We start from the raw sequence: 12,773 nt of genomic DNA on the forward strand, positions 1-12,773 counted from the left end.
GAATAGGTGAGTCAAGAGTTTAGAGTGAAAAGAATCACACATTACACTTTAGAAACAGAATTTTGGCAGATACCTCGGAGATAACCAAGTCACAAGGATGCAAGTGCCCATGCTGCTGTGCTGGCAAATTATATGAGAGATATATACTTATTATGTTAACAAATTTGTCAGAGACGTTATAAGAGAGGAGACAAACCACTGAAGAATTTTGAATAGAAAAGTCTGTAACGCCAGAGATGGCGGTTGTATGACACATATTTACAAGATTTCTTTACAAGAGGCGGCAAGACTTGACTAAAAGGACTGTATTGATTGATGCTTTAATTCACAGAAGCTAGCAAAACAGAGGCTAGTCCAGGGTTGACGTCAGGATGCTTTCAATGAATTAATAAGGCAAACGTGTTAGAAAAGATGCCTATTTCCACATCCAACAGACACAGAGCAACATTAGCGTTTGTTTGGAGACATTTGGCGACTTGGCATGAGTCCAACGTTCACTTTCCTTTTAGCTCTGTTTTGGTCTCTACCAGCTCCTGAATCACAAATCTGCTCTTTAGCTGCTAAATGCTCCACTGTGTTCATTTACTAGCTGCTAACTTAGTCTACTGTTTGGTTTTACTACTACTACTGTCTGAGTTTTTTCATTGAAACAGCAGTTTCCTGTGACTAGAAATGAGTGTAAGGAGAGTCAACCTAAACATTAAAGTTGCAGGTCATAAAACCAAAACAATGAGCTTGAAGATGCTAAAATGCACCATAGAGGTAATGGGATCTATAGAGTTGGATGCAAGTTTTTGTCGGTTCATCAGCAACACCTGTTATATTACATGTAGCATTTTTTTTTCCTTTTGATGCTATAAAAAATAATAATAATAGTATAAGGTGTAGTCATACAACAAGCAACCACAACTATGAACAGAAATCAGTTGTGTTTTCATGATCTGTATGTCCATATTCCTTAATTATATTACTTGAGTCAATGTGTTAGTGTGTAATACAATTAAATACTGTTCACTCATTATTTCATGGTTACAGAGAAGGACAAACCAATTGAGTGGAACGTGACATTACTTTTGCCCGTATATCAAAATGCCAACGTAAAAAAACTTTATAGCATCCCACCCATATGCTGACCTTGTAACCTTCCAACCTCCCCAGTCACACCAGTAAAAAGAAAAACTGGACAGCTGCCATGGTTTCCTAGCAACCCACACAAACAGCAGGAAACAGAAGAGGGGAACCCATCAGAGGGGCCGTGATAAAGGAAGGCTTTGACTGGAGACAGGAAAAGGAGAGAAAAAAAAGGAGGAAGAAGACTGGGGTTGGTCCTTCAGTTGACCCCCCTCCACATAAACGTCCAGCAGGGGTTATTTTTCTCGCCTCCTCAGTCAGAATGACTGTCAGACGATCTAAGACTGGTGTGACTTGCTGCAGCACTGTAAGCCAGGATCGCGCTATTTTTAATCTTTTTATGACATGTCAATACCAACACCAAGGACGGGTCATGGAATCACAGTAACAGCACTGTACGCGACCTGCCTCGAGCTTTCGGCGGGTGTGTACGCAAAAGCTCCCGTAAATCACACCTCTGCAGCAGCACTGAAGGACTTCAATTGAAATCTTCCTCCTGTCAATCCGCTGTCACACTTTCAGATTCCATGAATGATATAATTAAATTGCTCAAGTGAACTATAGTGTTAAAGAATGCAGAACATTAACCTCGCGGATGGGATCTTGTTTCAACTCGTCCCTGAAAATCTGGTGCTGCACGAGTGCCTCATTTGTCTTGCTTTATGAGGGCGCAGATGCACGCTGCTCCCCTGACATGTGAAACGGTTCGGAAGAGTCGAAAACTGATTGGACAGAAGTGTCGGTTAGTGTGACAGCACACACAGTATTTATTTTAGTACTACTCAAACCAGTCAAAATTTAAGGAAGAAGCAGAGAAGGAGTGGACGTGCTGTTCTCTGTGAATGATGAATGAATCACTTCTAAGCCAATCAGGAGGAAATGCAGTTTGTCACCTCGAGGCACATACATATTTTATCACATATTGGACTGGATTATCAGACATTTATCTTTTTAGTAGGTCTCATACAGTATAAGAAAATATATTGTCTGACTGTGAGTGGTGTTCTAATTCATAACTTTAAATCAACCAAAGATGACATTGCCCTATGCTGATCAGAGCTCTGGCCTACTTTAGAGAAACCAAAGTTTGGCCTGTTGGCAGCATTCGAAAAAAGGTCACTGAAATCAATAGGTTTCCTCCTATTGGGAGTGGTAAAGCACAAAGCCAATATTGTGTGTTTTATGACAGAAGACTCGGGAGATATAGAGTCATTTGAAAATTGAAAGGTTGGCTTGATGTGGTGCCAGTAAAAAAAAAAGGTCATGGAGTCACCATAATTGCCTCTTTATTTTTTTTCCCCTCTTGGGATATTAAGTGTACGCAGCAGATTTCATGCCAATCAGGTCAATAATGAAGGAAATTGTATTTCTGAGGAGACAGATGGACCTCAGCCTTTTTACAGAAGTAATAATAAGTATGAAATATGAAAGGGCATTATGGGGGAAATTAATGTAGTTTAGACTGATGGCCTCAGAGACAAATATGAAATGTGAAGTGGCCTACAGCTAGCTGCTACTTTTATTATGCCAGATATTACAGGTTATCAGCATTTTCCTGCGTCCAGAATAGTTCAACATTTCTGGAAATGCACACATCCAATTTCTTGCATAGAGTTAGTTGACAAGGCTGACACCACTGTAATATCCATCCATTAAAATATGCCTTCCTGAAGTGCACCTTTAGTGCAGTAGTATGAAGAGCTTGAAAAGTCTGAGTCAGAGTTATTTCACTTATGTACTTGTACTACAAAACTAAACATAGTAATTTTAACCTGAAGTTAGATCTTTTCCTAAACCTAACCAAGTATTTTTTGGAGCCTAAACATAACCAAACCGTGATAACCTTACTAACAGTCCAACATTCATAATATGCCCAACTGTTTGTCAGCAAGCTTTATTTTGAAAGTCTAACCTAACTTTGCATATTGTGTGTTGTTGCTAATTGGCTGTGGAGTCCTTCATGTAGGTAAAGCATCATAGCTTGAAGCTTAACCCACTGAACAAGCTGCCATGTTTGATGAGTGTTGATCAATCTTGACATGTAACTCCTCGCAGGAAAGCAAATAAGTGTGTACGGTATTCAAAAATTTTGAAGATCCTCTAAATGTTTGTTTAAAATGACCCAGTAATGTCATTAACAATACGTTAGAAGCAGAGGTGGCAACAGAGGGAATTGTGATCCTCACCTGCAATTAGCACCATGTAATGATGCCCCGCAAACAGGGATTAAAAAAATGTACTGCAGCGAAATGCAGATTCATCACACCCTATTATCAAATACTATACTATATAATAACACTTTGTAAGGTAGAAAAATGTTCTTCCTCTAAATTTGAATGCATTTGGAGTTTGCTGAGTGCCTTGGGTTTTTCCTGAAATCAAATATATATCACTTACCCGCCTGTCCTGTCATCCTCCAGTTAAATAATACAGCAATGGAAACAATGACTGCCTGTGACAAATCACCTCTCAGCATTTAGACGACAAAATGATTCAAGACGCAGGGAGATTGAGCTCAGCTTTGTGAGTGACCCTTTCGCATAACCAGGACCCTGGCTGTGTTGGACTATATAAATGTGTTTTAATGTAGAGCAGCCAAGCCGGAGAGCCCCTGCAGTAAAAATGGCCTTGGCATATATGCTTGGGTTTAAATCACTGTAATGGACCTGGATGTGACAGTCATAGGCTAGAAAAATGAAACCATCCGCCCTCATAATCCCATAACCATTACGGGGATTGTGACAAAAACTGAATGGATACACATTTCGGTGGAGGAGACGAAAAGAAAAACAAAGCTTATATCATGCTGTTTTGTTTGAAACTGACAGTATGGCCCTCCTCAGATGTCGTGCCTGAGTAATTATCTGTGTTAGAAGTGATGTAGGAAAATTGTCTCATAGGTCATATGTCTTTGACCTACAGGAACTGTTATTGGCCACAGGTTTTGAATTAGCTACACATGTGGGTAAGATACAGTGCCCATGGTGGAGCGCTTATCACATCTCACACTGTCAGCAAAAAAAAACAGGCGTAGAGAAAACAGCGCTGACAGGGTGCAGTAATAGGTCTTTAGTTAAAAAAACAGCGTGCAGATATTTCAACCCTGTGGAGCTGTATTTAATCTAAAAAATAACAAACAAGCATTATCATACTTTTTATGAGTTTGTTCTGTCTAGTAGTCACTGCTGTGTGTATTCTGCATTCATATATGTTTTGGCCCAGATATAACGTTAACACTTAACGTTTCTGCAAATCACAGATGACATTTATACCAAACGTGGCATATCACTTTTACAATTTGTGCCAATGTTAGCCACCTTTCACATTAGGAGGTGGAGGAGAGGGTTAACCTTATTACAAACCAACAAGGCTGCCAAAGGGCCGACCGCAGTTCAATATTTTTAAGGACACCTGTTGACATTTCTGTTTTTGTGGATACAAATCAGAGCATTTTCTTAAGGAGCCCTGCAGACATTACCATCCGTTTTTGTGGTGACAAAGCCAGGTGTTTTTGTTTTTTTAGGTGACCTGTGGACATTTCCAGATGTTTTTGTGGAGACCAAAAACGACTATTTTTCACAGGAAGTTGTACTCACAATCTATGATCATGGCGTCCAAAACAGGTATTTTAAGGGTATTGACCCTAACCAAGTGGTTTTTGTGTGTAAACATAACCAGAGAATATGCATAGCATTGTGAAGAGAGAAATAGAAAATTCAACCAAGAGAATATCTCATCCGTGGTTTTGCAGAAATGTATTTTACTCTGGCAATTGGGTAGATTTTTCCATAATTTTCATGTTTTCAGAAGCTGTATTGCCTTAAGTTGACTTTATTATACAGCACAGTTGCAGGATATTAATCTCACTTATTGTACAAACCCTGCCACAATAAGACTAAACCCCAGACACATGTTAAGATTTATCTGCAGTATATCATGTAAACAACTATGACAAAGCACCATCCTCACCAGTTCCTTCCCTTTTTTCTGCCAGCACAGAATCTTAGTCAATGGCCGTGTGACAATGACAGCCCGGCTCCTTTGCTTTACAAGCCAGACATGTACGTTACTTCCTGTTCATAAGAGGAATCTCTGAAAAAAGCCAGTAGCTAAACATACAGCAGTGTCCAGACATGCCTAAGATAGCTCCGAGCAGTTCTCCATTGTGAGCGCTCAAGTATGCGGCTCCACGCGTCTCAATACTAACAAAGGGAAAAGGAGAAGTGGGGAAGTGTGTACAACTGGCCGTGCGTGTGTGCTCCACTCATGCCATAAGGATGGAACTGACCGCAGCCACTCACAACTCACCTTCGTTAACCGCAGACTTCTTCATTCATCAGTCATATCAGACAACAATCAAATGAGCTGACTAGCAATCATGTCTGTAGCTGCAGCGGCTGCAGGGTTTTAAACACGGCTGAGTAATGAACTTGTATCGACAGAGTGCGCACAAATGAGTGTTTACAGCTATTAAAAGCTGCCTGATTCAAGTTATGGCTCATAGAAAAACTTCGAAAATACATAATAATAGTGTAGGGAACTCAAGATGCCAGTGTGCACATTTCTCCGGATATGTCAAACATGAATTATATGTTGTAAAAGGAGAGGATTAAGTGTGCAGCTTTGAGGGGAAGAGCTCGGGTTTGCAGCCTTGAATTTTTATCACAGAGATTCACCCAGAGTTTGCCACACTGCTCTTCTTTACATGTCTTGTTAGTGTCCATTTTAATATCTGCCTTGAGCTCTTTTTTTTCCCCTACTGGTAGCATTTCTGATGTCTAGACAAACAAATATGACAAGACTAAGCCCGCAGCTTGGAGAGCCTTAGATGTGAAAATTTATACCTGTCAACTTTTGGTTGGTCTTTTTCATGTAAATCTTTTATGGAGACTTCTAAGAAATGGTTTCTGACCGTGCCAAGATGTAGCCCGACTCCTGGGCCAAACCACTGGTAGTAAACATTTGAGAGACTGGCATTAAGAACAGAACTTGTACTGAAAACCCCACTCTTGTCGTTTATTATATCATCAGCACTGCCGGCAAACATTTCCAGTCCCTTGACAGCAATGCATCAAAAAATACCAATGAGAGAAAACAGGAGGAGGAGAGCCTTAAGGCAACATGAGTGAGGTTTGAGCTCTATATTAGAGAATCCTCCTCTTGCTTTTGGCACGTTATGATGCGTGTATCACAAACAGCCTTGCATCGTGGAATGAGAATTAGGGGAAAGAGCGAAACACAACAACAACAACAACTCAATTTGTGTAAATGTCAAAGCAGCATGTGTCTGTTTACAGGACTGATCATTTTCTGTAAAACGCAGGCCGCTCATAAATCTGAGAGGACGACATAGCATGTCTCTAATGCTCTCCGCAGACATGTTGTGGCTGCTCCGTACGTGCAGTGTCACAGGGCCAGATGTAGTAGCGCTATAAATTACAATCTGTCATTTCCAGGGAAGATGTAAAGCGAAGGCAAATTGTTCCAGATAATACATACAACCTGTTTGGAGCTTTAGCTTTAAAGACAGTTTTAATCCAAGTTTTGAACCGAGTCAGATAGACTTACTGTAAAGACAAACTTAAACAGTAGTTCTCTCAAAGAAAATGAATGAAAAGGACGAGGCAAATAGTTAAAATCACAATGCACCTTTTAGCGTCCATATGAGAAACATCAGGTTTTAAACTAGCTCCGATGTAAACCCGTCTTCAGCAATATTAGATGCTCAGAGCCAGTCAGGTGGCGCAGTATAAAGAGCAGGAGAAGAGGGGTCAGGGGTCAACATATTACTTTAACCCAAACCATATTTTACTAAAGCTAGTTTTAACCACACGGCAACTGTTTCGTTACTTTAACCACATTTAAAAGAAGTCTTTCCAGCAGAAAGGCTCTTTGGTAGTGTCATACTGACTCTAAAGGGTACCTTGTGCATTTGTTTAAGCTGCAGTAGGACGTGACAAAACTTTACAATTTGACAACAATGGTTATAAATCAAGGAATCTCTGTCTGTCTGTGTGTTATTCACGTATCTCGAGACGTAGTTCATCTGATCTACTTCGCACTCGGCAGGTTTATTGCTGAGGACCCAAGGAAGTGCAGTGTTGAATTTGGTGAAATTTCAACATACAACAAATTTTGAATGAACAGCCACCATCACTCTGTGCCGCAGTGGGGGCGTGGCTGCAGCGCCTTAACTTAATGGCTCTGCAGACTTGCCTGGGTTCACACATGATGCCTCTCATGGGGAAGCAGACCTAAACTAAATGGAGATTAGCGTGGTGCAACAACTTGCTGTTGTCGCTGCAGTGAGGGAAAAAAAATGAAGGCAGAAGAGTAAATGAGTCTAGATGATCTGTTCTGCTGTAGAACTGGAGGTGATGTTTTACATTTCTGTCAACAGTAGTATGCTAGCTAACGTTAGCCTCAAAAGTGACAAAGTTTGTGGTGCTTGGCAGCCATGCAGCTGCTCCAGGATGCCTATATCTTTAGTTGTTGTGGTCTGGCTCAGAAAGTGCAGATGTAATCATCCAGTTTTTAAATCGTAAATACCCAACACATTTTATATTATTAGGGTGGCCTCGATGAGTATGTGAGCAGTTCAGGAGGGTTACGTTTTTATCTGTAAACCCCACACATTAGCAGATAATCTGTGCTGAACAGCATGTTTTGAACGGGCACTGCACTAGTTAATAGTACAAATCAAAGCTGCATTAAGAAGCATCGTAACTGCGAGTTGAAGTGACGTAAAGAGGCTTCAGCAAATCACACACAGCATGCTGATGTTAGTTGGCCCATCTGTTGTGACTTTACAAAAAGGTGAACGATAACACTTCACATAATGTGCTTTCTTATTCATAGCTGTTTAGGACCCATTTTGGATTAGAACCTTGGCTAAGTAATGATTTGGACCTTCCTGCAAGTGCAGAAGAGTCCAGCACTGTAGGGTTTTATTTCTGGCACGTTAACAGTCTCAGTATGAATGTTTTCTACATAAAAAACTTACCTCATGTAGCTGATAGTTAAACTGTAGTAGGGAATTGAACCTGAGCCTGCATCACGCTGCTAAGAAAGACAGCCAGACTTATGAATTGATCCTGAGGAAAAGGTAAAGTTACTTAAAGCATACATTGTGAGGAGCATTACACCATCAGGTCTTTAGATTACGCATGTCTTTTTAATGAAGTATAGACTGATTAGTGGCCTGATGGCTACAGTGCCTGTCGCTGTAGAGATGCTCTAAAGTGCTCTGACTATTGTTGACAGACACTGCAGCTAATGGTTCTTTACTCAGCAGCACAGAATCCATCAAGATAAGCCCTCAGACTGCCACTGACCCACACCACACCGCAGGGTTTTTAACTTGTTCAACAACTCGTGTAAGCCCACCCCACTGACAGTGCCAATCAGTCGTGCAGCTACTTTTTTCCTACTGCTGGTTTTGTATCATAATTCATCTCCCAAAGTATGTGATGCTGCTTTTTCATCTCCGCGCTCACACGTGCACATCGGGCCAAGCCGCAGCTGACGCCAGCGAGCTACTGTAGGCAAAGAAAACAGAGCGTACTATTACTTTCCCCCCATGCAGTCTGCTCACGCTTGCCCCACCGCCGGCCTGCCCCCAAAAGGCAGTCTGCTTCTGATTATGTGTGATCATCCTTGAGCTTGGCAGCTACATTTCAGACTCAGGGGAGTCATTTTTTGCTCAAAATCTGGCCCCCGCTCAAAAGGAATTACATTGGAGCTTGTCTAAGGCATTGTTAATTGCACTCACGGTGGCCACCAGCACTCAGTGATATTCCTACTATACTTGTTAAATGGAGCTTTTTTACTTGTCATTATCATCTCCATACTATTTGTAACACTCATAATGGAGACTCTATTTTCAGTGATTTGCAACAGCCAAATGATATGCTTTCAACTGTGCCACTCATCAGACAGAGTTAATTTTAAACACTCCATCAAGTATCTAAATGGCGCACATCATTACAAATTAAAACTACATTTATCAGTGTCAATAATTCTGCCAATCGCTTCAGTATTACTACCGCTGCATTTGGTAGTCCAGGATAAATTAATACTCAGTCTGGTTTATTTAAATGTACACATAAATAATGTGTACATGTTATTTAAAATGTATATCACGTGTCGGCTGTATCTAACCTGAGCCAACAACAAGTCCCTCCGTTTTCACCTTTCTGTATCGCTTTACAGCAACACAGTCATATAATGAGAGCTATTACTTTGATGAATGGTAATAGGAGTGCAATTAAGAAAAGAAGCTGAAAAGTGAACTTCTGTATTTTCCTTTAACTAAAGCACAAGGCCTACAGTATGTGCCCGCAGATTCACTTGGGACGGACTTGATACAAAGTAGTGGAAAGCAGAGATGAGGACAACGGTGTTGTTGCGCTGTCAGTGGTTCGGGATAGTTATTTTGGGCCGATCTGTGTAACCGTGCTTCCCTCAAACATGCGGAAAACACATTCGGAGAGGAAATCTGATAGCGTTTGAGTTTTGATTTTAATCGTATGGAGACGCTGAATGTTTGAATAATGTAAATGATCATATAATAACAAGATTGCGAACATTAACATGGAGGGCCATTATGGTCATATCAGTAGGTGTACTGCTGCCATGTGATACTCTGTTGTTCATGGAGGGGACCCCCAACTTCCTCCCCTTCCTCTGTGAGTCAGAGGTCAGAATCAGCTACAGAAAAACATGGTTGGAAATGATATTACATTACATGTTTCTTGGCCTGTCACGATAATTACATTGCTGCTTTATCTTTATTTCTTATCTTATCCTATCTGTATTTGTATCATACATATAGAATACATAAATATATATATTACCTCGATTTTGTGTAAAATCAACATTATGTAGAAATTGGCATTTTGTGCGATTTGGCGCCCCCCCACAGTTTCTGAGTGCAACACTGCTGTCATAAATACAAATCCCAGGTCCGTAACAATTTGTCAGATGTAATGTAGGTGCTAACTACACACAAAACTCATTATGTTATAACAGTGTTATGTGTTGAAAACTTGTATGTTGAAGTAAACATGTATGTAGCGCTGTGATCCTACCCTCTCACTGAAGTTACATACTGTAGAGCAGAAACAAGTGATAGGGGGGCAGAGTGGCTGAGACAGAGACACCATTCACCCTATTACAAGGCACTTCCAGCAAAATGATTTTTAAGCAGTTTTTTTTAAGTAAAAAAGTTACATAATGTTGCTTTGACAGAGCCGAGAGTCAATTTTGTTTATTGTTTTGGTGGTGTGGTTTTGCACTTTATTCACAATTATCTATTTTGGATAATGTTAATATTTGTTTTCCATTTCAATTACGATGTCTGAATATTCATTAGAGTTAAAAGTTCATTTCTCTCTTTGAAAGGGTGTACTTGCATTATAATGCTATTATATTATAATCATGAAATGTTTTTGAAACAATTATATATTTGTTTGCAATTATTTCTGGGACAAGAGACACCCCGACAAAAGTAGCCATAGTGACAGGCCTCCATGTATCCCAATAATATACAGCAGCTGTCAGTGAATTATGGTAAGTTTACATAGCAGGAACAATACTGCTAGAATTCATCACATTTATTGATAGTCCAAGGGAACCACCATCTAGTGAGGAATACGTCCAAATGAATATTTGGCAATATAATAATGATTCATTTCATTACATTTAATCAACACTGAAGAGAAGTGTACATTTTAACATCTACATTTGCATGACTATCTTCTGAGTGTATGGAGTGAGATTGTTTTGTTTAATATATTTTTATAATTATGATGAGTTTCAGGTTACAGAGCTGGAGCTATTGTCCAGAAGTAAAAAAATAAATAAATAAAATAAATAAAAACAAGCCAATTATTTCCTTTAGGTCAAATTAGAAAAGTAATACATTGCTTAATTGATAAGTTATTGGCATTAACAGATTAAGTGGCAGTATTAATTTTGCAATGGAATTATGCCACTAGATGGGTGTAGAAATACTAAAAAACACAAATGTAACTAGAAATAAACTTTACTTTACTCTCTCTCTCTCTCTCTCTCTCTCTCTCTCGCACACACACACACACACACGCACACACCTCCCACCTCCATCGATGGGATCCCAGGGTAGAAGACATCATCAGGCGGTCCGGGAGGTTGCAGGAGCCGGCCGCGTCATCCCTGGATGGGCGGCGCACTGACGGGAGGACGGAGGGTGTTTTCCAGCTTTAAAAGCACCGGAGCCGGCCCCTCTGACAAACCGCGCTGCGTCATCGACCTGGGGACACTCTTGAAAAAGCTTCATTGGGCTGAAAGAGCTCAAACTCACCTCAGCTACGGTGCCCCTCAGCAGCCCTACCTGCGCCGGTCTCCAGATCCAATAGCACAAAATTTAAGCGGGTCCGTCTGGTGCGCACGGTCCACTACGCGTAAACTCGCTTTGCCTCAACTCCGCTATGAATTATGCGTTTATTTGATGCTGTATGAAGTAATCTAGCGCTTGCAATATTATCATCGGCGTTGCTTGTTCCAGAGAAAGTTGCGCATCGCTTGTTGAATGCAGGATACCTTCTGCCTCAGCGTCAATTCCAAGTTCAGCTTTGGAGCAGCAGCCGGTAAGGAGCGGGGACTCCACTTTCTCACCGATATGAAGTCTGCAGAAGAAGGTAAAATGCATTGCTTTACGCGTTGTTTTTAATGTTTCAACCAGCGCTTGAATATGGATTTGTACTGTAATTTGATTTGAAGATGTGTTGACACCAGCTGCTGCTCCTATAGTGGAAATCAATAGGAATCCAGCTGTAAAGTCTAGGTAAAACATTTGGTAAGCTGATATCACAGTGGAATAGATCTGGAGCAATATGATCAGAGGATGTATAATAAATAAAAATAAATAAATCCACTTGGAATTACCTTAAAACTTGTGCAACTGATGACTGGCTAACAATATGCTTTTATTTTGTAAATGTAATACATTATTACGCCATTCTCTACCAGTCAAAAGTATTGTGTGTGACTGTTGTTTTTCTAAAGATGACTCTTTGCGCTTGATCTTTGCTCCGCATGAGGATCACATTAGCACTCACTCAAGTGCGCTGAGTGGCATGCACCCATTTTACATCCACACCATTAGGTGTCTCCAGCTGTCTTTGCAGGTGCTCCTCATCACGAGCAAAGAATGTTGACGCTGTCACCTGCACTGCTCTTGATGAGAGGTTCACCAGCTGCAGACAGCAAGGATAGATTGATTAGCTGTCAGCAATTAAATGACTGATTAATCAGTTTTAATACTTATTGACTTTTTTTTTTTTTTTTAGTTGTAAAAAGTCTCAAACATGAGAATATTTTCTGGTTTCTTTATTCCTCTGTGACACTAAACTAAACTGAATATCTTTGGGTTGTGGAAGAACTCACACTGTGAGGACGTCATCTTTGAGGCTTTGATTTCTTGATTTCTTTGATTTCTCAAGAAAATAATTGAAAATGTTCAAATACTTTTTATAATCTTTAAAAAGCAGTGAGATTGTCTATTCGCCCAATGCACAGTGAGGTCAGAGGTCAGGGGTCAGCCAGTAAAGAGCTGCATCAGGGATCGCCTCAGATCATCTGGCTTGTTTATCTTGGAGGAT

The 12,773-nt window shown here is 40.4% G+C and overlaps 1 protein-coding gene across 2 annotated transcripts in view; it reads left to right on the forward strand.

Annotated features, from left to right (window-relative positions):
- The first annotated feature begins 11,459 nt into the window (after positions 1–11,459).
- The window catches only part of LOC311259894 (nuclear factor of activated T-cells, cytoplasmic 1-like), a 70,822-nt gene continuing 69,508 nt past the window's right edge, over positions 11,460–12,773 (forward strand). For both annotated transcript variants that reach the window (XM_084357281.1, XM_084357282.1), the window contains exon 1: positions 11,460–11,810. In XM_084357281.1, coding sequence (XP_084213407.1) covers positions 11,702–11,810 — 109 coding nt within the window. In that variant the 5' untranslated portion in view covers positions 11,460–11,701. The remainder of the gene's footprint in view (positions 11,811–12,773) is intronic.

Source organism: Pagrus pagrus, assembly GCF_965226575.1.
Source record: "Pagrus pagrus genome assembly, chromosome: 7".
In the NCBI taxonomy this organism is placed as follows: Eukaryota; Metazoa; Chordata; class Actinopteri; order Spariformes; family Sparidae; genus Pagrus; species Pagrus pagrus.